The sequence below is a fragment of the Bombus pascuorum genome, chromosome 1 (genome assembly GCF_905332965.1).
Source record: "Bombus pascuorum chromosome 1, iyBomPasc1.1, whole genome shotgun sequence".
NCBI lineage: Eukaryota > Metazoa > Arthropoda > Insecta > Hymenoptera > Apidae > Bombus > Bombus pascuorum.
In genome coordinates, this window is record NC_083488.1 from 28,913,456 (window position 1) to 28,941,244 (window position 27,789).

At 36.3% G+C, this 27,789-nt stretch overlaps 1 protein-coding gene across 4 annotated transcripts in view; it reads right to left on the minus strand.

Annotated features, from left to right (window-relative positions):
* The window catches only part of LOC132915996 (lachesin-like), a 480,024-nt gene that overhangs the window by 162,010 nt on the left and 290,225 nt on the right, over positions 1-27,789 (minus strand). For all 4 annotated transcript variants that reach the window (XM_060975752.1, XM_060975751.1, XM_060975749.1 and 1 more), the window contains exon 3: positions 26,771-26,958. In XM_060975752.1, coding sequence (XP_060831735.1) covers positions 26,771-26,958 — 188 coding nt within the window. The remainder of the gene's footprint in view (positions 1-26,770; positions 26,959-27,789) is intronic.

A 27,789-nucleotide genomic window follows, 5' to 3' on the forward strand; every position in this document is an offset into this window, starting at 1 on the left:
GCAGAAGATAAAAAACTGAATAAAAGACGAGAAAAGAAACAGATAAGGGAAAAACTTCTGCTTTCAGCATGCTCCATTTTTAGATAGGGCGAGTAGTTCGAACGATTCGTTGCTGGTGACCTCGCTACCGATTTGGAAAAGCTGATTACTTTTCACTTCGCTTCGAATCTGGTCATTTGCGAGGCGAAAGAGTTTTCAGGCTTAGCATCACCCTTCCTTCTCGCCGATAATCGTTCCGCTCTTCCTCGTTTTTCTTCTCTCTCGCTTCTGCCTGATAAAGTTAATTTCGATTAATCGCAAATCGGACTCGATCGTTTAGATCCTAGTCGATCTGAAACCTACGTAGATAGAACGATTTTAAAGTTGTTCCTTCGTAATTTGGATCGTAGAATTTTGATTGTTTACAAAATGAATATTTTGTCTCGCAATGGTAAATTGACTCTTCGATAAAAAATAAACAAGATGCGATGTTAAAACACGGATTAGATTAACACTAAAGGTCACTTTTATGATATCTTGGAAAATAGATATCGTGAAATATATGTAACTATAATATATTAAACACCCTAATTAAATATCTTTTATCTGCAAAACAATATTGGTACGTGCCGATTTAAATCTCCAAATTCCTAGATCAGTCAAAACATCTATACGAAGAATCCTACGCTACTATACAAATATAAACATTATAGTGCGTCTGCTCCTTACATATTTCAATTTACTTTTGAAGCCTATTCGTTTCTCTTTCCTTGTACTAATCGAACCTTGGAACAACATAGAGAGTTTTACCATTTAACCACTTTCCAATTCACCAGCGCATCGAACTTCAATCCGGAAACGATTCAGCAATTCCACAGAAACAGAAAAGCTGCTCGAGGAGCAGATTAGTCTAATCAGATTAACCATGGCCGATTGGAATCGCGTGTTTTCCCTGACATCGTTTTCTCAAGCGTTCTTTATCCGCGTTCCGTTTCGACGCCGTTCCATCCACAGGAAAGAACGGCTCAAGATTATATTTGTTTTTTCTTTCTTTCTTTCCATCCGCGCCCTTTCTGCTCGATGCGCCGATTCTCCAACGCAGCCATTAAGAAGTACACACGGTTACGTCAGGTATCCCGTTTTTCTCGTCTCTTTTTCAAAGCTCTTTAAACGCCACCTTCGAACGTGCACTGCGGCTGCCTACGACCGTGCCTCGCTTTAGTGCATTTCCTGAGCTTTTAACGAGGTCCTCATAAAAGTACTGCTGCGCGGCCCCTTATTCTTGTTATTTAGTGGCGGCTAACATTACCTGTATCACGAACCGACGCGTGTACACTTTCACTCAGTTCGTGTACGTTGATCAACTCCTTTGATCTATACCGTTTCTGATGTGGCGTACCGGTAATTGAGCCATTTGAATACGCCTTTGTCGCTTTCGAAATACACTTGGCGCGTTTAAACTCCAATTAAAATGGTTCCATTTTATTTCGAGAAAAATTACGATTCACGCACAGGTATGTAACTTTATCTTTTTTGTTTTTTAATTGTATTTAAGAGATTTTTAAATAGATGGTTTCGGAGCTTTGTGAATCGTTCGAAAATCGTACAGTCTTTCTCGTTCCGGTATTGTTTGCGAGGATACGTATCCATAACATTGTAATTTTGAAATTGATAATGTAAAAACACCGTGCGATTTGAATACAGCTTTGTCGTTTTTGAAATTTCTTGGTGGATTCAAAGTCTAGGCAAGGAGTTCTCTTTCTGAACTCTGAGTTCTGATTTTTCTTGATTTTGAAGATAATTCTGCATAAGTGTTTTTTAATTTTTTCGAAATTTTCCAATAGATGATTTTGTGATGTTATGAAACATTATACGGCCTGTTTTGTTTCAGCATTGTTTGCAAATATACTTGCCTTTCCCCATAGTCGTATATGTATGCAATTTTTGGATTGCTGATGTAGAAGGGCAAAATGCGCTGCCTTACTCGTTCGAACGAGCGGTGTTCTACTTGTCTGCTCAAGCACCGGCGCGTTCTACTTGTCTGACTAAGCACGATCGTGTTTACTAGTCTGGTCAGACACGCTCTTATTCTACTTTCATGAGCAGGCACTCATGTCTACTTCCAAAACTCTCGTTATTTACATCGGAGTACCATTTCGTCTTTTTCTTCAACTAATAGCACATATCTCATTGAAAACTTTTATTAATAAGCCAAGTAAAATTATAAAAGACTCGCCGTTAAATTCTAATAAAAATTCAATTTTTAATATCATCTTTAAAAGTATTAATCTACAGATTGGTTTCAGTTTCATGCTGATATTTTTGCAAATTAGAAATGTCTGGAGAACATTATAAATTTCTTTATTATTCGATTCAAACATGGTTCGTGATTAAGAAATGAAAATTATTATAAATTTCTTAATGATATGTTTTGTTGCAGTTTGGCAATGAACTCAAAGGAAATCGACGGTTATGGATTTAAAAAATTGAATCGAACGAAAAGAAAGTGAAACAAGTGCTTAATAGCAATCGAAAAATTCTTCTGAAACCTCACGTCGTTCGCGCTATACTTTTTCCTTGTCTCTTACCTCCATTTGTCTCCTTGAAGTTCCTCCTTTCCTCCCTTCCATCGACTGAATCATTTATTCGCAGAATTTTCCGATAAATTCCAGTTTCTTTTTCCATTTTTGTCACTAGCTAACTGAACGAGGCAAAATGCAATTCAGTTGAACTGGGAATGAAAGAGATCCGAATATTTTGAAAGAAAGCTTTGATCGTATCGCTGCGAGAAAGCGAATGTTAAATATACATTCAAATATAAGTGTAAATATATTTACAATTTATAAGGTAGCTAAAAGATAAATTGCAAACGTTTTATATGCCCACATAATAAACTATGGTAAATACTTTTTGCATTATTGAAATCACGATCAATGAATGAAGAAACGATACTGTGTATGAGTGTATGTTAGGATAAATAACATGTGTATGCATACAAGGAGATGTATTTATTTATTAATTGGAAGAGACACGAAACCGCGAAGACTATTCTCTGAACTATACTCTATGGTTAAATTAAAAAGCATTATTTCTCTCTGACTTCTCTTTCAAAATCTCATTTTACATGAAGTTAGTATTTAGTTCATTTCGCCCAACAAAGACTCGTTCGATTACACAGCAATCTACAAACAATGGACTCTAGCACTCACCACGTAACTCGCCACTATTGGCCTAACCTACAATCGATCATCCCAAATGAACAATCATTGTTCTCGATCCGCGATTCATTTACCTTGCAACGATAGAAAGAACGAGACGTATCTCGTGAAGGGCGAAGAATTAACAGCTAGCTAATTGCCAGCCATAAAACCCGCCAAAGCAGCTTGGCCTGTCCTCGTTTTCTCATTTCGTTCTATCATTGCCCGCGTTCTTTTCATCTGACTGCGATTTAAAGGACGAGGTCTCGTGGAACGCTTCTTCCAATTGTGTCTGTTCCATTCACTCAGTCGTCTGATCCGTGCTCGCGCTTCTTCAGCGAGTCTTCATCTTTTCTACGCGAAGCCTGCTCGTGGGATTCGCGGTTGAATCTGATTCGAAAGCCGGAAGCCAGCTCAGGAATTACTCTGCAGATCCTTCTTGGTTAGACACCGTTTCTAAGATCCAATTTCTAGTAAAGTGTGCAATGTACCCAAGTATGACGGCAGCCACTTCGCTTTGACGAGCCGGAAACGCCCGTGGAATCCTTTGCAACCCTGAACACGAGACTCTGCAACGGCGTTCGGTTGCTACTTTCGTCTCTGCATCCTGTTTCCTGTGTATCGTCGCGTGTTTGCCTATTGCTGGAAGCACAGCGCACCCCTGTATCTGGATTCGATTAACGGACAGGAAAATCTAGTCAAGGATACAGCTCTGGTATTTGAGTTTCAGCAGTGTCAGAATGGTATTCATAACCAAATTAGTTCGATGCTATCTTAGATCGATATCATTGCGAACATGATGGTTGATCTTGGTTTCTAGAAGATAGCGATACGTTGTTCGTATAAAATAATTTATTCCGAATTGTTAAAATCGCTATTAAATTAATCTAAGGGCGAGCAAACATTTGTTGTACCTTTCTGCATAGAATGTATATTCTGAGAATATATTTTAACGCTCAATCAATTTTTCGCAAAAGAATATGCTATATCTCGCAAAAAGAATTCATAAAAGACCATTTCCCTTATCCAAAATAATTCAATTCGAGTCTCCGAAACCACGATTAAATTATCGTAATGGAAAACAAAATTTTCTGTACCACCTCTGACACGGAATATATTCTGCAACTGACTCGTCTCTCATTACGCTGTGATCTACGTGCCGACATCTCCAGGCGAGATGTCTTCCGATACTCGCGTTATTCAAACGAGATTTCGATATCTAACGTTCAAGGAGGTTACAGGTCTAACAAAATTTGCCGGATTCCGATCGCGCAGTACTGTCGAAGCCGAGAAATACGTGAACTACGAGGACGCGTCCTCGTAGACGCCAGCTAACTTTCACCCGTCGATCTACTTGGTCCTCAACGTCTTTATTTTTCTCTGCCACCGTTGCTACCCTCGTTTCTCCGTCCTCTTCCTTTCTCTCCTTCTATTCTGTATTCTTCACATTTTTCTCCTTCTTCCTTCCTCTCGTTAAATCCCTACTTTATCAGTCCCATCGTTCTCGGTTCTCACACGGTCGATATTAACCGAGCTGATTTTTTCACGGCTGCGCCCACAGAGGCATCCTGTTTCACCAATTTCCGTCATAGGACTCGATGAATTTTCAAACCCTCCGATATTGCCCCGAGTCCTCTTCGATCCCGAGCTTGCGAAAAGATTCTTTTTCTAGTAATCCCGATAGCGAACGATGTAGGATTTTCTTCAAGCTATACTTATGCGAGTCTTCTTAGATTTATTTTCATGTCGGCATACTGTTGCTAATTTCGTGTATTGGATTCGACAGAAGTATCTTGGGAAATATGTGTGCATAATAATTCTCGAATGAATATGATACATTTGAATTTTGTAATCTTCTTTTGGATCTTCTATATAATTTCTACACTCTCCTTAGGATAGTTTCTATATGGTCGACTATACTGTCAAACTTCTGTCTTTGAAGTATACGTGCGTCGTTATTCATTGGCAATTTCAGGGAATTTTGAGAACGAATCCCCTTCTCAATCGTTAAACTGTGATTTACTTGCACTCTCGCAGAAGACTATGTGTTTATCTTGGACTTTCACAGAAGACTATGCGGTTGCCTTGGACTTTCGCAGAACACTATGTGGTTTCTTCGTACTTTCGCAGAAAACCACTTCGACTTTCCCAGAAGACTATGTGGTTTGCTTCGATTTTCGCAGAAGATTACATGGTTTCCTTGGACTTTCGCAGAAAACTGACTCTTCGATTTACCCTTAATTGGATAGTTTGTTGCACCATCCCTTTCAACGCGTCGTGGCTTATCTTCAACAATTTTCATTAAAGGATCATCTAATTTGATACTTTACACGACGAAGAGAACTTCTCATTTCTCATAAGACGAATCTATAGAAGAGCGTTCCTTGTACAAAATACTTTAATCGGGCTCGTTGAAATTACTATTAAATTATCCGATCTACAAACAAAATTGTTCGTATAGCTTCACGTAGGGAGTGTATATCAGATATTATGAGAATATATTTCTACATCGGATCAATTTCCCCAACAATATGTCGTTTCTGACGGGAGAATCCATAGGAGGATTACCAATATAATAAGAAGAGTAATAAGAATTACATGAGTTTTGAAGTCCGTTGTTTACATCAAGTATGTGGAATTTTATGAAAGATGAAAGATGTCCTGAGGTTTTTGAGCAGTGGTGTTTCTCGATTCGTTCACAGTATCATCTTCTCTCGTTTCCTGCTTTCGAAGAGATTCCTTTCTTCTAATTAATAATTTTCTTAACAAGTTGACGTAATTATGAGTCGAATTTCATCAAGTGAGTATAAGATTCAAATATAAAAATTCGAAAATCGCAGCACCGTTAAAGAATGGATCTTCTGAAATCTCCTGTCTTGAGAATCTTACCATCGACATAAATGATTTCTTAACTTTTATAATAATATAATTAATAAACAGACATTTCCTACAAACGATTACTGACAAACGAACATAGGAACATCTTTCAAATCTCTCGCACTAAGGATTTCTATTACAAATTTTCCCAAGTCTTCCCAAACCAAGAGCAAACGAGATATCTTGGTTCGCTATCACTATATCACTAACGGTTATCATCACGATTCTCCGTAAAGCCACGCAAGCTTCAATTGTCCCCTTCATCTTTCTCATCCAATCATCCGGGCAATTTAAAAAAAAACGATTTTCCATACTTCTCCGACATAGCGGTGCGTACCGGCTGTGTGATATCGGCGAAGAATTTTAATGACTTCCCATAAATCCGAAGCGGGGGGTGGTATCGAGGGAATTTCACGTTGTTTTTTTTCTGCGGCTGAGCATTCCACGAGTCCTCCTTAGCGAATCCATTGAGAAGGAATGGCGGTCGTATCGTCATTTCCCACCCTTCCCAAAGGAGGAACGTGAAAAAGCGGCAAGAAGGCGATAGAAGACGTATAATTGCTGGGAGATTGAAAATTCCGTTCGCACCGCGCCGATAAATCCGGCTTTCGCCCTGCGAAAATGTCAGCCGACTTGAACCAGAACGATCGTTGATCGTCCGTTTGATTCTGTGTCGATCCAATGCGACACATGCTGCGATCCTTTCCTACTAACCGAGCAAATTTGACTTCTCTAATATCAGTCATTTTCTATTTTCCTTCCTCTCGTTTCCTTTTCTGGCTATTCGAGATTTACTTTCTATTCTTTTGTCCTGGAGAAATACCTAGATTCGATGTCGAATCGACGACACGTGATACTTCTCTATTGAAGATATCACACGTCGGCTCTCTTATACGATAGAACTAATATTGTTGGTGAAATTTTACGATTTCAATTTATAAGTTGCCAGTATTAATAAATATTTTGCCACGGTAATATGTTTCGCTGTAAAATGGATGAAATTTGATCAGATAGTTGAAAACAATAAAGTGTTAGCTGGAAAAAAATGGACAGAATTCCTGAAAAAAGTATTCAACACTATAGATTCACAAATATATATATATATATATATATATACATCGATGGCGAAAAATTTCTGATCAGTTCGATATTAAAGGTTTGTTCGTTAATGAAAATTTATATATACATAGATTGATATCTAAGTCTTCCTTTGTGAATCTATAGTATATATATATAGTGGAATAGTTGTTTAAAATGTAATGTGAAAGATCTGATAAATTGAATAAGAAAAACGTGCTGATAAGGGAGCAATAGAATTTATAGTATCTTTAAGATAAAAGTAGAAACAGAAATTTCGTAAAATTAATGTTGAAAAGTGATCTATGAAAGGGAACTTCGAAAACAAGTCGATCGAGCTAGTAACGGTTAAAGATAAGAATATGACGCGATATTTCTTTTGCTGATCCATAACTCGTGGTTGGAACACTCTTTGTCGTTCGTTTCATTTCGAAACGTGCAATTGATATTCTCTGCTAGTAACGATCCTCTAAAATTTATGTTAGCTTCGTTATCATTGTTTTCGCCGTTAAAACGAAAAGTGTGTTTCTGGCTGACAGTACACTCCGCTAGACAACGATTTTCCTAGACGAACGTTTATAAATCAAGCTATCCGTGACAACGTCGATATCGCATCGTTGATGAAACCTACCGGAAAACATCGCCACGAAATCAATCGGACATTTACTTCCACCAAAGAAACTTCCATGAATTTATATTCAACTAATTTATACTTTTCAAAAGACGACCAACTGATAGATTTTTCATTTTAAATTGTATTTTAACTAAGGAGAGCGAAATAAAGATAAAACATCGCCACGAAATGAATCGGACATTTGCTTCTACCAAAGAAACTTTCATGAATTTATATTCAACTAATTCATACTTTTCAAAAGACGACCAACTGATAGATTTTTCATTTTAGATTGTATTTTAACTAAGGAGAGCGAAATAATGACTCATACAAACACGTGGTCCTAGCTATCATAAAGAGGACGTCGATACTCATTAAATTTAGTGCAATTTATTCTTTATATAGATAATAGGCAGATAATAGATCATTGTTATTTTCTTAAAAAAACAACCACAACGACAAATTATAAAATTAGACGGAAATTTGAGGTGAGACGTGTTCCGATAAATCAGCAGCGAGCATAAATTTCGCTTTGATTATCGACTATCGTTTGTCTATCTGGACGAAATTACAGGGACGAGTAAACCGGATGCGGCATAAAGCGCGACGTCGCATAGATTCGAAGCCTTTTCAACAGGAGGCAATCCAGCTTTCAAAGTTTCGCCTGTCTATACATATGTATTCGCCGGAGCCGGCCAGTGAATGCCGGAAAATAAACAAGATTATTTAGAAAGCTCCGCCACGTTTGCAACTTGTTCGCGCGTCCACCTGTCGAATATATACGGTTTCTGTGGCCTGTGACCACGAACGAGCACACACGTACATACTATATACGTCCAGTCCACTTATGTTGGTGTAAACAGGCCCTTGCGCGAGTACACATATTTGCACTTACGATTAAGCGTATAGATACACCGTGAAATACAAGTATCCGGGTGTTAAACTTGAGTGCCTCTGTCTTTTTGCTGAAACGAATGGTAATGGGCAAATTATTTCGGAGTGGTTCAAAATTTTATTGGCGTTCTCGTAAAAATTTTTGGAATTCAAGTATTAAAACTCCTTAAAATAGAAACGATTGTACAATTTATTAACACATTCGCCGCTGGTCTCTTCATATCTTTCTTCTTGTCTTCATTTGTGGCTCCTTTATGCTCAAGGTGGGAGAGACGTACAATAATTGTAAGGATAAATATAAGAATATGTTTATTGAAAGTCTTTGTTGTAATTACCTTTCGATACAAATAAGTTATTTAAAAACTACACTGATCAACTCTATGAATTGTAAAATAAAAAAAATAGATTGCCCGCTTGCTTTTGATGAAACAATCTGATGTCAATAGCCTGTTCATAGGCGTACATGTACAGGAGATATCAAGATTAACTACATCTTTCTATATGAAATTATATGTTTTTTCACATACCTTGTGATAGGGCGTTTTAGATTTGTTGTACTGAATAAAATATTTAGTAATATTAAATCATCAGTATCGTATAGAGAATTCGTCTGTGTTGGATCGTAGCGTATCATTCCTTAGATCGATAACCGAAGAAGGTAAGGAAAGTTTCGTTTTGTTTGTCGAGTGAAAAGAAAACGGCGAACGAAGTTCAGTCTGGCTGAAGGAAGAGAAATTACGTTGGCAATATCGAATCCGATAATATCGGGAGTGTTCTTTAATAAAGGCGGATGGAATTGAATTTTTCGTAATATTAAGATAAACTGTTTTAATTAATTCTTCCGGGGAAATTTCTGAGAAGGGCTTAATTGTTTGTATAATTAATATCGAGGCAGCTGTATCTTCCATTATTTCTTTTTTTTATTTAGAAAGATGAATGCCACTCGCTCCTTCTGGAGTTCTTTTTTTTCTCTTCTCTCCCCTTTAATTTATCTCAGATTTTCTTGCGTTCAACTTCCCCAAGTTCGTTTCCCATTTTAGTTTCCATCTTCTTCCTTGCAAAAGATTGTTCGATGTTACAAACGTTACCGTGATCAGAAGGACTCAACTTCGAAATCCAATTCTATCAAGTTCTGGTACTAAGTTCCATTATTTTTTTGTTTCCAGATGTTTTCCTTTCGTTAATGGGTATCCCGTTTTCCCTTTATGATTTCTACTTTTCTCGAAAGAAAAAATTGAAAAGCCACCATTTAAAGTCCAACTGCTAGAAATTGAAGATTTTGTACGAACCAAAGTTTCGTAAGAAGGCCGTGGAATATATTGTGACAAAGACCAATAGTAGCAATAGGTATAACACATTGTAGACATAAGACGTTGCAAAAGAAAACTCATTTCAAAAAGAATACACTTATTCAATTAATTAGACCGACATTTTGGAGAACTAAAATGTCCAGTAAAATATTTTAAATTATATATTACTGTCAAAAAATCGATAAACATGTGCAAACTCCATATTTTACATAGTATACATCATATGATAATACTTAGATATAAATTTGGACTTTTGAATTCAGGATAACTTTACAATTTACGAATTAATAAATATTATACTTTGAAGAGTTTACAATTGATATATGGGCAACATAATTTCTATAGAAACTGGAATGTCTTACTTCAGAACACTTCGATGAACGTTTTACAATAATCTGAATCTCATCACCAATTCAAATTTCACCATTACCCTCACCCCAATTTCCCCATCCAAAAGAGACATTCTCTCCTTATCTCATTACAGATCACGCAGTAAGGTAACACGTAAAGGTTCCATGAACGTGTAAGGGGAGGGTTTAATGGTTCCAAAAAAGCGACTCACATTCATTTTCCGAGTTATTTAAATGTGACGAGGGTGACCGAAGTCTCGGATTTGGACCCTTTGACATTTGTTCGGCTACTGACTGAAGCCGATCGTCAACTGTTAGACGTCGAGGAATGTTTAGATTATCGACGAACACCGGTGACTGTGACACGGGTCCTCGAGGGAAGTTTCCACGTTTTATCGCCTACAAACGTAACATTATTTTAAAAAATGCGAATGAAGTAAGTCATTGCTTTATGAAGGCTTATCATATAGAGCGAACCGTCATTCTTTTGTTCTCAAATTACAGAACTTCTTTCTTTGCCTACAATTTGTACAGTGATCCTCGGTAACGTATTCGCCGCTGTAATATGCTTTTTGCACTTATAAAATACTTTATTCTCTTGGAAGTTCACAAAATTGGATCAACATTTAGATCAAAGAAATTCTCGAAATTCTTCTCATAATCATACAATTACACGAATGAAACGCGTATACGAACGTAACGTACGTCCTCGATGCGTTAAAATTCCAAAGGAACGTCTACTCTTCTCATTCAGCGATTACGCAAGAAGGATAATCATTATCTACTTACGTCTCTTACGATTTACCTTTTATTCCCCTAAATACCGTTTAAACCACCCAGAAAAACTGGATCTAGATATGGCGAGGTACGCGCAGCTAAAATACAGCAGGCAAACCGCGACGGACCTTAATGTATATTTACAGTCGACGTCTAACTCTCGTAGTACGTATTCGTCGACTTGCATGGTCGTTTCGATGCACGTAGAGGCGCGTATAACCAGTTGGACGGTAGCTGGAAAAGCTGGCTTCCGAAGGATGTGCACCCTGAATTAATGAAGCCACGGACGCATTCGGCTGTGTGACTGGTAATCCTCTTTCGGTATTTCCTGAAGCACCGGTTGGGATTGCACGTACGATAAATAGAGATAATCCAAGGGACGTGTGTCTGTGAGTGTGTAACGCCACGAAATATGCGCCGCGAGTGCGGGCACGTATTTGGTAATCGTTGCGGAATCGTCCGTAGACGCCGGAAACCCGGATGAACGAGCCACGCCACTCGTGGAACCGTCCCGTTAGCGGGTTACCGTGCAAGAATATGCCGGGTCATTTCGCGGATTGTTTGAAATTAATGCGCTTTGGTTTTCAGATTAATAGGGTTTGCAAGCAATTGAGAAAGGAAGAGTAAGGGACGAAACGTAGTGGCTTTGATTCAGACGATAAGTAGTGTAATGGTACGAAGGATATATCTTTGGGAATTTTTTAGAGTTGTGCGTAGGATTCGTCGATGTACAATATGTTTGTTTAAAAAAGTAATTTGATAGGAGGTCGGTATTTAATATAATGTTATATAACGGAAAAAAGTCTCGTGGTCATCGTGATGTAGCTATCGTATCGACACGTTACCACAATCGATATCAATTGAACATTCTGTGTACTGGGGCTTTAACGTGAGCTTTGTCGCAGGACAAATAGTTCGTACACGTTCGTTCACGTTCACAAATTGGTCAATCGTTGTATCAAATATTTTTAAAAATTGCCTTGCATAAAATAATATCGACCTTTTGAAATCAACCAGGAAATTTAGTGCTAACGTAAGCGATAATAAGTATGTCCATTGGCCACAGTGAAGCATGTTTCTAAAAGAAGAAAAAGGGATGAAAAATGTAGGGACTCACGTGGATCGACAAAACGTGCGAGAACGTCCGTGTCGCGTTGTTCTCGCGCGAGGCCGGCCTTAATTGAAAAAGCGTCGTCATTGCGGTCATTGTTCTCGTCACCGTCATCGTGCTCGCGCGAACGGATCGACGTAACAGCGGCTTCCTCTGGCTGCTCGCCGCACACATTGTTCGCGCGCGTATACGCTTCATTCTCTTCTGTTCCACCCTGGCTCCATTTAAGCCGTGGCTTGTTACGAAGGCATATATTTTTTTACGATCGACACGAGGTTTGTGGCTCAAGAATGTTTAGTGAAAAAGAATAAATGTTGATAGACGAGAAATACATGTCACGATCAGAATTGGACGATCTGTGTTGAACAAAAAATTAGATTATGAAAGAGAGAGAGGGAGTATGATGTATCTTTTAGTTTTATTTCGACGGTAGAACGTCGATTATCGAAACACTACTTAAATAGAAAATCTAACGATGGTCCATTTGCATAAATTATTGGAGATTGGAAAGAAAAATTGAAAAGGTTAATACGTTTTTATTCAGAAACTTTTCTTCCTATTTGATATTGATATTCGTGAATTAAACTCGAAAAATATTTTTTTCGATATTTCCTACTGATTGAGTTATTGCTAATTATTTTTTGAAGGTAATTATATACGATCAATATGACACAGTATCGTTGAAATTTTTGATTTTGGGCATTTCGCAATAATCGTCACGGATATAAAAGGATAATAGTTGGAAATATAGAATTTAATGTACTATAGAATAATTTTATGAAATTTAGGAAAAAACGTTGTGTATTTTGCAACAAAAACTTTTATGCCGGGTAGATCTATTCACCTCTTTATTTGTTCCTCGTCAATCTGAGTTTCTATGCAAAACTTTTTCTAATGGATAATAAATTCTTTCTTTGGACTCTTTTATATGATACTCGTCGATATCCTTTCACGATCCGAATCTCCTTTGACGTCTTTCACGTAATATTATACTTTTTATAGCGCAGCTTATCTCAAGGTCCAAAAGGTACGATGAAGAGGATTTTCGAGGAATGAAAATTGTGGAAATCTATATAGAAATCTATACGACGGTACTAATGCGCGCAGAATACACAATGTATATGGCGAATGAAAATCTATGCTACAGATTTTAAAGAGAGAAATAAAGAAGAAAACAAGCAAACATATAAGCTAAATAGAATACAGTAGGGTTAAAATATTTTACTATCAATCTACGTATGAAAATGATTACAATGAAAATTCGAAGCAAATTTTTAAAAACGTTCCAACATTTTATTTTTTATTATTTACCTACACGTATACTCTTTGAGTTATATTCTAACGCAGTAAACGTCAAACAACAAAATAATATAACACATAAATACAATTTATAACTGTCTATAATTTACACAATTTTTTATGGTAAATATAAAACAACTGAGTGTATCAGGTTTTAGTAAAATAGTAGAATCATTATGAAAATTGTTTTATAGATATACGAAGAAAAAAGTTCTTAAAAAAAACGATTATAATTATCAATTCAAATTTGGTTAATATTAAAAAAAACAGCTACAAGTAAAACATTTTATCCCCCATTTTATCTTACAGGTCTTTTTTTTTAAAAAAGTTGCTCAATCTATTCATCCCAAAATATCCCACATGACAAGCCAACCACGAGAATAACATAAACACTAGAATTCTAATTCCCAGAACGTTAGTCAATTAGACGTTTCACACGTGTCGCGTTATCTTTGATAACATAGTCCTATTAATCACATTCCTTCTGCGGAGAAAGTAGTTTACGCGGTGGTACTTTGTTTAACGAGGACGGTTAAGTGGATTGTAGCGGAAACGATTTCCGGGCGAGCAAGCTCGAGAAACAGGAGGGTGAGAGCAGAGAGAAATGGAAGCGGTATAAGAAATGGCCGGCGATTAGGGCGAAAGATAATCCATAAATTATTAAAAGAGCGGATCGTGCGAATTTTCAAAATGGCCGTGCGGACGCCGGAAGACGGCCGCCATTACGTCGATTTTTCTCACTCCTGCGAGGGGGTACAGGAGAGATCTTTTTCCAGGATACATTATGGGATTATTAGAGCGCCACGGCGAACTAATCTTTCTGGGGGCGAAATTGTTCGCCTCGTCCTCGACGCTGGTTCCCGTGCCAGACTCGTTTAATAAACTTTCTCGGACGCGCACTTTGCGGACGCCGCGGCAGTAATTTCTTTAAGGCGCTGCCCATTACGCGGCTCGGATTCCGTGCCCCGTAAGGGACGAGTCCCTTCTTTCTTTACCCTTTGTTTTCCTTCTTTCTTTTAATTATTCTGTGTCTAACGACCATCGGTGATACCACGGAAAATCCATCCAGTGACCTGGATCCCGAAGGGATTCGAAGAAATTTGATGGAAGACAAGAAGAACATAGGAGGAAGCTACCGACCGGAAATACTTGCGGTACGATAAAGGTATAGCACACGTATTCCAGGAAAAATTTATTTCGTTCCGAATGGAATTGGATATCCTGTTTTTTATAATAATGGTATATAAATAATTTGTAATCGTGATTCGTTGAGAAAAATTGCGTGTATTGGCCAGAATATAGTAAAAATATACGTAATATTTGTGATAAAGTAATACGATGAAATATACGAAAATGCGAGAGAAATATATAGGAAACGAGGTCATTGTGTTATTCCTACTCAGTATTTGTTATTCTGCGAATGAATTTAATATAGCATCTGGTATTGTTTCGTTTCCGTAAAACGTCTTAATTATTTAACATGAAAATCATGAATTATGAACTATTTATTGACTCCTGTTCCATTGGAGATATCGTCAAATAAATTTTTAATAAACTTATTTGGCACGATTTCCTTCTCTTTACTTGCATTTTGTAACTTCGTACATTCCCTGTATATTTAAATTTAGCAAATAAGTTTGGTACACCAACTAACTAAATTTGGTTCGCTACATGGTCTATAAAAGAAATTTGCACATAAATGAATTGTAAATAATAAGTATGTTTTTAGATTTCATGGGAGTTGTATGTAATAAGTTGCAAATAATGTAACGGACATATATAAATGAAGTTACAAACGACTAAAAGAGTAAGAAAGATAAGCAGTTGATTTTCATATGGAAAGATTTTTCAACATCATGAGGAAACATTTCTTACAAATATTACACTGTAATTAGTTGCTATTACGTCGTAAGGTATAGCTAATTGCGGTTATATAGCCGCGATGGCAAGCTTAAGATTTTAACACATTAAGTATCGTACATTTGACGATTTTGACCGACTAGAGTAACTAATTAGCGCAACTCGTTTGCATTAAAGAGAATGTAGCGTAAGGCTGATCGATATACCCAAGAGCGTTGAACAATTTAGAGATAAATACACGCGAGATAGATTGCTCTTTACGATTGTTATAACAGTTACTAAGATAGCACCGATAACATATCGCACGCGAGCACGCGTGACCAAAAAAATTGCTAATTACAAGACACAAATAATGAAGGAGAATCAAACGCGAGCGGTAACGCTGCAATCTCTGTGCAATTGTCTTGGCGATTACATATCGATTGATTAAGATTTTTTGAATCTAATATTAATTTTAGTAAAAGTAATTTTAAAGTAAGAAAACAAAGTAAGAGTAAAAAATCTTTATCGAGCAAAAATTTCATTTTTTTTAAAGAAAAACTTATCTATTTCTATATTTTAGCATTTTTCTCGTAACTTTGATTAGATCGATAAGAAGAGAAATATTTACTATTACGAGTGTTATTTCTTTTCTTTTTTCTTTCAATAGTGAGCAATACGCGATACTGTCTTAAGGACCCTTGAGATCGCAAAATTACGAACTACATAAAAGATAAACATTTTTCATTGTTAAAAGTACGTAATCAGATATATAATTGACAATTTTCTACTTCAAACTTTCTATTTCTCTTATCTATATTACTTTTCTAGCAGACCAACGATATTATGCAATCTGCATAAGCTTCGCATACAAATCTCTCCACGTGTAAATAAAGTTTCAAGTTGAAAATTGTCATCATCATGTTCTACAACATTCGAAATGTATCTGTGTCGCATAAATCTCTACGGCGTACGATCGATTAAAATCTATACACAACTAAACATACCAAACGTTTAGTCGACTGTCCAAGGGATATCATTTGAATCAAAGCAGGTGGTCGAAACTCGTGCTGCGAGTAAACGGGCGTAATCCGGAAGAAAAACGAAAGGAGAATACGAGGATGTAGTCGAAAGAGATCGAACGGTGTCGGTGTTATCGGGAATCGAAGATAAAGAAGGGAGAGAAGTGGAAAATCTTGGAAACTCACGACAACTTTATACGTAATAGTTCCCAGTTCTGTGGTACATCGGACTATTTCGCGAAGCGACCGGTATCACGAACGTCCGATTCTCTCTCTCTCTCTCTCTCTTTCTCTCTCCTTCAATTTCACGAACGAATCTCTTCGCAAATACCTTTCGAACATTTCGCCGAACTAACTCGACCCAATTTGCCAGGACGCGATGAATTACCGATTGTTCGATCGCTGAACGAAGAGAACAATAACAAGGAACGGTGAAAATTTCACGCGACGCACTCCTCATGAGAATCGTTAGCATCAATATGTGCGTCATCAACGTCGAATCAGATCGTAACACGACAGGATGCATCTATTTTATGGAACACAATAAAAGTGTGTTAAGCTGTTTCACATTCCATAAGTTCAATTTCGCTCGTCTCCTGTCTGGTATATTTCGAGGGTTACAAGTGTCCTAGCGAGGCTGACGATGGAATGAATACGTTTAAACAATTTTTTTTTCGCATTCATACGTCGTTGGATATTTATGGATAATTCTATTTGTTCAGGAAATTTTTTCACTGCATTAGATAAAAGATAATCCGTCGATCTATTAACTGGATCAAGGAATGTGTAACAATTCTATAATCACGGAATTAACCTTCTTAGAACAGAATATTTGTGGTGCTGTGAAGAAACATATTTTTGCCTGATGATTGTTTTTAAGGAGGACATAATGCAACCAATTGGAACCAAAAAATACATTTATTACTTAATTAATTTCAAAATGGTAATGATATTTCAAAGTACGTAACATGGAAGAATAAGAGTTAGAAGTTAATAAAAACAAATTAATTTACATTAGGTGGGCTTTAATTTTTGCAAATAGATATAAATATGATACATTTTATTATCTTATAGAGAAATGAGACGACACACAAAGGAATAGTAGAGGCACAAACAGAGAAATTAAAACGTAGCCATTTCTGCACAGGAATTGCGAACATTTTAATCAGAGATGAATGGTTATTTCAACTAATAATGTTCATTTTAATCTCGTTACGTATAATTTTATTTGTCATTTCATATCTTTCCGTTGAGATGCATAAACAGTTCCGTTTTCAATTTTTACTGACAATTTAGCAAATGAAATTTTACGTAATTAGAATAACGCAACGTATGCGTCAGTAGCAGCAAATATGTTAACAGATTAAACTTGTTAGACATATCCTTTGAGCATGCTGTTGAAACTTTATGTGAATCAGTTACACCAGTCAAATAAGAAATAACTGACAATGAGCAAAAATTAATTTATTAAACTTTGGAGTTTTTTAATAATTAAAAATCAGCATCAAATCTCAAAAACCAGATATAGATAAGAGGTTTACAATAAAAAAATTTCATTGACTTTTAACAAAATAATAAATAGACTTCTAAATTTATTCGAGTCCAATCGTCTTAAAAAATGGTGTAATTTTTAAACGCGTAATAAACACACGACGATGAAACAAACAAACGAGACTCGTTATTTTGTGAACGTTTAAAAGTACATAAACGTGAAAGTATAATAACGTTGGAACGGTTAGGGAATCACCATATTCAATTATTCAACCAACGCCATTGTTGACTCAACACGGAGAACGTTCATGTCTAGAGCATATTTAAAATGTTCTCCTCTAAATCTGATAAAAGCAAGTCAATAAGTGAATAGGGGTAGCGTACCAGGAAGAACAGTCTGAAAGCTTTTCACGCACAAAAGAGTATCAAATTGCTATCAACGAATTTATTTCAAACGATGACAATTGACCCTTTTATTACTGGAAATTAAATTGGAAATCATCGCTGTTTATTCAGTGCACATTCTCCTGTTATTAAAATTTCCAGAAATTTGAAATTCTTGCGAATCGATAGATTATGCTTGGATCTCGTGATACGTACAACGATTTATACCGATCATCAAAAATACGATACCTGATACCTCTTGAATAATTTTACCCTCAATCTCCGAAATAAATCGATTTTAGTGTAACATAGTAAAGATCAGACGTTTGATTCGTTTGATGTAAAGAATCATTTATAAAAAACTGTCCAAAAGAATTCATTTACAAAGGATGCTATGCACAAGAAATTTTACACGTAAAAGGAAATTCCTTTAAAAAATGGCACTGTCGAAGTTCCCTTTTTAAAAAAAACACGATCAAGGCCCCCTTGCACAGTAATTTAGCAACTAATAATATCAGTACATTAACAAGTTAGAAGTTCTCTTTTTTAATTTCATAATTGCTTCGTCAAATAGAATAATCAGATAATTTGTAATTTATAAAATTTACTTGTAAAATTTACTTTGTTTCATCGTCAAACTTGCCATTGAAAATACATAGTGTTCAAGTGATAAATATATCTAACGGTTAAATATGCTTTTTTAATGCGTCTTTTCATTTTACTGAAATTTTTCAATTTTCAATCGTTTATATGGAAAATCTTCACGATGGAAATTGCAGGATTAACACTAGATAAGATACGAAGAGGGAATTTTTCCTAAGAACTGATTTCTTCCAAGATCATAAAGACAATATTGTAGACGCGTGTACATATGTTAAATACGATAAGATATCGATGGAGAGGAGGGCAGAAAATGTTCAAGGTTCTAAAATCGCATAAAGTTCCACCGAACACGCATATGTCGAGGCTTCTTACGATAGAAACTAAAATGTCTTGTTAACATATTACAATATAGCTTGTTCGCGAGTAATTACCGGTAATGAACTCCCTTGTGAAATTTTCAATTCCCTGGTACTGAATTTTGTGATTTATTTATGTATTATGGATTATGTAGCAAATAATATACCATGAAAGTTTCACATTGTAATTTATTGTTCCTTTGCGAATTACAAGTTTCCTTGATATATTATACGACCATTACGATAACGGAACACAATAGAAAAGAATATGATTAGCATATTTTTGACGACTTTATTATATGAACGTGAGTTGATAGGTAAATGTGAATATTTTAATATATTTAAAATTTCGAGGAAGAATTCGATAAATTGAAAGATACGAAAATGAATATAGATCTATGATATAAATACATATATTATAAAAATTAGCATTTCTAAAATGTTCAACTGAGTGACAAGGACACATATTTAATTCCAAAATCAAATAACTCATACTATGTAATATGTAATTGTTTTGCTTACGTATGTTTAATATTCTCAGCGTATTGAATTAAAAGACCGTTGCCTTAAAATATAGGAAATACAACTTAACACATTTTCCTCTACGTTTCTCAATTCCATGATAAACAACAGAACTTACGTATGAAATACTAAAGATTACTTGTAAGATAAGCGAGACTGTTTCCACGAAACATTCTAACCAGCAACGTGTTAATATATCTAACAGACCTAATATCATCTACTCTACGACATCGTAATTTATTATTAAACCGATCAAAATTCAGCACCACGTAACGAACTTGTTTCTTGCTTACACTTATCAATAACCCAACATACATACATACACAGTGAAATAAAGAGGAGAGTGCATCTAGATCACTATCGTGGATCGATGTTAATAGCAGCTGGTAGAATCGAGTTGTCCGCGCAAGGAAGTCCTCCTGATTCCCCGAGGAAGGACACTGAGAATGCAATAGATTCTCGTGCCCAGAAGCTCGCTTTTTCCTTTCGTTTGATCGAATGTCCGTGCCGGGAATCGGCTTTCGCATCACGTTGATGGCAGAGTCGCGTGTCCCGCCTGACAATGCCGCGGAGGCATCGCTCGTGGGCGACGTCGTGGCCTGACCGTGTAGATAAATAGAAACGTTGGTTCGTCCGGGACTGGATACAATAGAAAATTAATGGCAGACTGACCGGCATATCGATGACGGGGCTCGTCGCGCGATTTCTCCGCGGTTCAGCGAGCACTTTTGTTTTCAGCAAAACTCGCTGTAGTCGCCTCTTTTATCCGGAACCTCGCCGTGGATCATCGTTCGCGAAACTGGTATCGAGAGTGTCCGATTACACAGATACTCTTTCAACGAGTCGTTCGCTCTGTGAACTAGTAGGAGGAGGTGGGACAGTTTTTCCATTGAAATTGTAGATCTTTGTAACCGCGTTGATCCGAGATCCACGGGGAAAATTGGGTCGCTTTCAACGTCGAAAAATATGTATATATTTCGAAAATTGTTTATTTGTAGGCTGAGAGGATAATGTATTGGGGCGGATAGGGGTGGACGATGTAGACTGGAAATGCTTGTATTGATATTGGTGGAATCCGAGCGAGAGATAGATATCGATTATTTTAACAACATCGTGTATTTAGTCAACGTATTTACAAACGGGAATTTTCAGCAATGTTCCAATTTTGCGTGACAGAGAGCGGGAGAGAAGAGCGAGATAAGCGAATCGAAGAATTGATAAATAAATTTCGAATTTAAATATATTGTTTGCGTATTTCATACGTATTCGCATTTGTCAAATAGGGAGAAATGTCGTTTTTAAGAAGGAAATTTCGCACAATTAATCATATACAATTGCGAGTGCACGATATCAAGGTTCGATAATATTGTATTTAAAATTAATCTGAGATTCTATTGATATCGCGATCAATGAATTTCGAATTAAATAATACAAACGCATCACCTACCTTATTTAAAGCAAGCTGCGATATTGCATCATAAAAGATAGGTTTTGATTAACAAAAAAGTGATTGTGAATTATCTTGGAATAAAATCTTTAAGAACTTTTTATATACATCGATATAGAGAGTCCTCAGAGCTTATCATAAGTAACGCTGAAAATAATTCACTATGATATAGTATTTTTCTTTTCATTTCACAAATTTCTTCATCGTTGACGTTGAAATCTTCGCAGGGTGAGAATCACGCGCCGAGGCATCGACCAAAATCAGTCTCTCGCATTCCAATGGATCACGAACCCGACCCGACGATCAGCAAGATACGAGCCTTAATCGGGCTTACATTAATTCGACATCAAAGCGTTCGACGAGCACCGCCAAGAGGTGCATCTCTACAGGGACAGACTGAGAAAGGCTCATAAACCAAGCGTAGAATAGACAGAAAGCCATAACCTCCGGGCCAAAATGGCGAACTAGAGAACAGTGTTACGTAAGAAAGTGAAATCCTTTGTGGCACTAAGGAAACCCGTAATGAACATGCAAGGGCCACAAGGGTTTCGAATGAAATTTCATCGGGTGCGATTTACCTCGGCCGCAAAGGTGGCCACCGTACCTTTGCTAATCCTGCAATTTCTGCGGCGGACGCTAACGTGATTTTCGAACGACGACCGCATCATCGAGGAAACGCGCAAAGAGACTCTTTCGGTTGTTTGAAAATCGAGCGTGTGCCGTTTGTTCCTTTGATTTCGCAGTCCAAGCAGCTAGACTGTACGAGAACGCGGGCGGATTTCGAATCACGAGGGGTGTCGTGCACCGCAATTCTGTCCGCGACGAATCTATCCGCTTGTGAATTGGAACGCGCACCTGTGAAGATACTGAATACCCGTCTGAATGACGGATTACGTGGTGAAATAGGGATATTTGGATGATAGATTAGATTGGCTGTTTAGTGAATATGTTCTGTTTATGTTCATGAATATTGGAGGACTATGTCAATGAAACGAGATAAGATAAAGCTGCATTGGTCGTTAAATTTTTTCTTGAGAATGAAAATTGGAAATATTGTCAAATATATAGTTATATAAGAATACATAGAAAGAAGAGTATGTAGTTTCTTATAAGCGTTTTAAGAAACTTCATATTTAAGAAATTTTTTTAGTTTGATAGAGGGAGTACGTTGTAGACATGTATATTTTTAGGAATTTTTCTTCACGGACTGTTTTGTTGGTTTTGATATGATCACATGAGATATTTATAAATAAAATATAACAATACAAACGTCGAATCGATAGGAGAGCTTTTGTGCAAAGTAACATTTTAATTTGCGAGGACTGCATAGTGCGCGAGGGAAAATAAAATATAGAGACCATGCATGTGTACGTGTATGTATTTACGTTTAATTCGCAAAACTGTATGCACAGTAATACATATTTTTAAAACGACAGATTAATTACAACATATTTTCAATATCCAATATACATATATTATATTATTACGTATATTATACTATTCCACGATACTATTAATGTATCACGTGTTCAAAACTTTTATAATCATATTTTCCTGTCACTATGATGTTCCAGAATTCTTAAAGTAACCATTATAAACAAATTTATATTAAACGCTTTATCGTAGAAAAAAATTATAATCAAACGAAAATACTATCGTATGAAGATACTTCTCGTGACAATAATCATTTTTTAAAATTATGTAAATTCAAATTTCTTACATAAATTTTTCATAGAACAAATCAGCAAACATCTTACAATAAGATAAGGAATTATATAATTTTGTCATAAATAATAAAACGGATAACAAGCTTGTAATTTATAACATGTAACTCTTTGAACGAATAATATTGTTGTATTAGACGATGTTATTGATGCGCGCAGTTAATAATTCTATCAACGTGTTGCTTAAAGTGTATTAATTTTAAAAACGATAGCAGAACTTCAATATTAAAATAGGTAGAATTAATGACTTATCGTCGAGAATGATATAAATTTTGGAATTTTTCGAACTTTCGGCGAATTCGTTCGACGCACCGACACGGGTCGAATTTCAACTCTTCCAAAGTTTTAATGGATGATCGTGTAAACATGATCTCCAAATCAAATACTCGAACTCGGTTGTAATTACTGAAGTGTACTTTGCGGAATAAACTTGGTTGCGCCGTTGGTGAGCATCGATGAACTCCGACCGCAGAAATTTTACATGGGGAACAAGCTTCCGGCTAATTTCGTCTCCAAGAAATTGATTTGCTCGTCTGATGATCAGTTTCGAGGCAGAGATGCTAATAAACACCATCGTTATACGGAAACTCTTTATCCGTAAAAGCTATTTTACAATAATGTCAAGAAAATTTCAACAACGAAAAAAAAAAAGAAAAACATTTGAAATATCCAATCTTTATGAAACGTAAAATCAGTGACTTAGAAATTCGATAAAACTCCAATTTAGTCTTTTAATTTAGCAATAACCGAAGCAACAGCTCACCCGGTCAAAGATTCAGCCCGGAAGCTTTTCGTAATCGTTTTGCATCTCCTATTTCAACTATATCCCATTACACGACGAAGCTTCTGCTTCTATCGTTCGTTTATCGTCCAGTTATTTCGCCTGTTAATTATCGCAGGAAAGAAGAAAAGTTAGGAACGTCTGGTTCGACTGTTAGTGGCTCGTGTCGAGCTGCTAGAACGCGCGCGCGCAATCGTATAATTACTCGAGTCAATTTCCCGCAGGCTTGCAAAGCACTGTGTCGGCCGATCGTACGCGGCGTCATTAAAATTTCGCGAGCAGCCCTCCGCGGTTAGAAACTGACTGTATCTCCGACACGAATTTCGAGGTAACGTTCTGTTCGAGAGCGGAACGCAAATCGAAACTAGGTTATGTTATACATATGAATGAACCGGACATAGTTACGCTGCTTTTTACCAAGCAAACATCGAATTTTCAAACAGCGGCCGCTCTTTTCGATACACCGATTAATTAGGATTGCGTCGCCTTAAAAGATTTCTCTGATTACACTCGTTTCTTTTCTCGCGTTTGTCCTCGAGATACGTATGTAAATTTAATTTTCTTCAGTCCGCTGAAATAGAATTTATGGACATGTTTTTTGCTACTTAAGCATTTGGAACTTCATACGAGTGTATTTCAGCTGTACGACAATGTTACAATGTCTACAATGTTTTATAGCGGCTAGAAAGAGTATCGGACACAAAAGTATCGTATTTATGTTAGTACTCGCGTATTAATTGGTTAGATCCAAGTATATTGAATCTCGCATGGTTTAATAGTACCTTCCTACAAAAGTTTCATTCTATGAAAATAAAATCTGACGAAGAAACGCTTCATTAGAGAAGAAGGATACGTGCCAATATTTTGTGTAATCGCTGCATAATATTTAAATTCTGTTACATATTCTGAATAGCAGATCTGACTCTAAATTTTGAAATTATACTCTTTCAAAAATCTGTAAATATACGGAGAAGCCGGTATATGGTTAAAATAGTCTGGTAAAAATAATATTTAACATAAAACATAGTTAATCCTCTATATTATTCACGAACTTGTTTGTATAATTTTCTTTGTTATAAAATTCCAAATTTTAACCAACAACATCACTGCAACACAATAACCTATTAAGCTTTCGAATATTTAGTCCATATGAGAATATTCTATGAGCGATTTGTGACGCTTAAAATAATTAATTTGCATATTGGATATTCAAGTAGAATGACACATTACGGTACGTTAAATGGATACATTACACGATACATATTTAAAGACGCATACAGTTTTAATTCGTCGTGTGCGATGATTACGATACCAGACTTTAAAATTTTTGATAATTTTAATTTTACCGTGCACGGATTAATCAACATTATCTAACTGAACTATTTCTTAAGTATCATTCGCAAAAGAACTCCCCAGTGAAATAAGATAATTCATTTCGATTAAAACGATTCTTGATATTTATCGGTAAATAAACATTTTACATATACCGGGTGGGGCAGTCACACTTTGTTCAATAGCAGGGTGAATAGGTCGACGGCGGCCAAGTGCACTTCCGATGCATCCTTTGCAGTTTGCTACAGACAGGTGACGATCCATTGTGCAGCTAAAATATTGACACTCGATATTTTCCTGTACTCAGCATGGAGTAAAAAACGTTTACATGTAAGCCCATCTTCGTGATGGAGGTTCATGCATTTTGCTTCTGCTATCTCCGTTGGTTTCGTCGATATTAATTTTACCTCTTACCCCCTTTAGACGCCAAATGCGCGCAGGAATTATTTTAATTTCCGAACAACCTGCCCGCCGTTTATCGTTGTCCAGTGCTTTTAAGCTGTCCTCCAGTTTATCGACAAACTGCCATCCAATTTTCTTACAAAATGTTATTTCCTCGATAACAATACCTTAGAAAAATTCTAAACTGATGTAACCATTTTCATGATATACAGTTTGAATTTGCATTGAAAAATATATTTATACTGGAAGAAACTTTAGTTATAATTGGCTTCTTATACGGTTACGAGATACCAAATTTAATACGACACGATCTGATTACAGATAATGCGAAATCGGATAGTTAAACTCGTAAAAGTTAATGTCACAGTTTCGTTTTATCGTATCCTGAGATTAATTTTCGTGTATTATATATTTTGCCTGAATGATAATTCAAGAGTAAAAAAAAAGAAAATTAATGCGCTTTATACGTTTGAGATCGTGTTCAAAACCTGAGTTCCCTTTCAGAAATTCACAGCTCAAGTATCGATCACTCTATTCAAGTTACTACCTATACATCTACGTACGTACATGCTGTTACTCGTATCAATTACATTGGAATTGCAGTTGAAATTCGTTCCACTTTTTATTCGAAATGTTGAACACGAAACGTTGAATCGATATCGCGTTATCCTTGACTGCAGTTTTTTCTCGATTATGGCGAATGTATAGGAAAACGTGTTGTAGAGAGAGCGATTTTTTTTTTCAAAATATTTAGCCAGTTGTCTAAATATCGGGTATAAGTCTGAATAATTGGTAAAGGGTGTAGCCTGTTCAGCTGGAATATAAATCAAGAGTTCTTTATCTTTCTCATCGTTGACCCAGATTAAACTCGAAGTGTCGCCATCGATTCAATCGATCCCTAAATACACGATTACAAATATTTGGCATCTGACTTTTACCTCGAGCAACATTATACGCAATATTTTAAAGGATATTTGTGTAATTATATCGTAGAGATAAGTCAAATAATTAACGAAAAGAAATTATGGGCCACATTCGATGAAGAATTCATTATTTGATATCTTAAAACTCTAATTATTTATTTGCAATTAATTGCGAATGATATATCTCTGCACGCCAGATATAACTATTTCAAGCAATATAATTAGAATAATTTAAAATAATTAATGGGCAAATAATAAGAATAACAGAGACTCTTTAACACTTTAAATTAAAATTTTACGAAACTAAAATTTCCAATTTTTGTTAACTTTCCGATATATAGATATAGATAAAGATTGATCGATTCTGAACCGTTCAGATAATCTCCGCTTTTATATTTCATATTTCGAAACGTCATATTTCAACGCGAATTTCTGGCATTACATTCGATTGTTCACTTACCGTTTTGTTTCCCAAGTTCTTCACGCGGCAATTCAAGTACGTAGTTTTGCCCAGTATGGTGGTCACGTTCTTCGAATTCGATATATCGAAGTACGGACCAGATTGTGTACTGCTGTCATCCAGGCTGTTCTGATGAACGTTGCTATTCTTTCCGCTGCTTCCGTGTAGCATACTGTAGCAGTGCACCCCTGCAAATCAATGCAACGGCGATTAAATCTCATTGAAAGTGGCAACTTGCTCGTTATCGCTTTTCCAACTGAGTCCAGCAAAGGAACAGCGGAGCTCCGTTCGTTAACGTTCGCGAATAATGAAAAGATCCATCGTTAGGGTCTCCCTCTCGGTGTTTGTACCGACAAGAAACGAAGCTATCGCCACGAAAACGGACTACGAGTTTCCCAATTATAATCGTCGACATGCGATCTACCGTGCAAACAAGTTGAAAGAAAGGTGCACCGTCTGCGACGTAAATTGTCTGTCTTCGCTGTTCAACAGAATTAGCATTTTTACTTTCGTATTTATGCACGTTTTATTAAATTTATTATTTAAAAACATGCAAACTTGATTAGGAAAATTTCTGTCGCTTGATATAAGGTAACAAATAAGAAATATTCAAATTCAGATAGTTGTTATAATATTTAATGGATTAAATGAATTTCTATGCAGCTCTATTTCATTAGTTGCGTCACTAAAAGTATACAATTGCATAAAAATCAATAGTCCGGTAATGAGCATCGTGCGTGTATGAATAATAACTCACGATTAATTGTATTTCAAATAAGATGCAAACGGGTTAAAGTTCTACGTTGGTAACGTATTGACTTTTCCAAGCGATCTGGCTTGCGTATTCGATTAAAACGTCAGTCAAACAGGAACGACAGCTTGCTGTTCAGGTGATAAATGTCTATGTTTTTATCTGTGTAGCGTGGCATAGTTCGCGGCGTGAACTCTCCAAGCGAATCTGTTCAACCGGTCGTTGTATAGGATGACAAAGCCCTTTGCTCGCTGTGATACTTGTCACA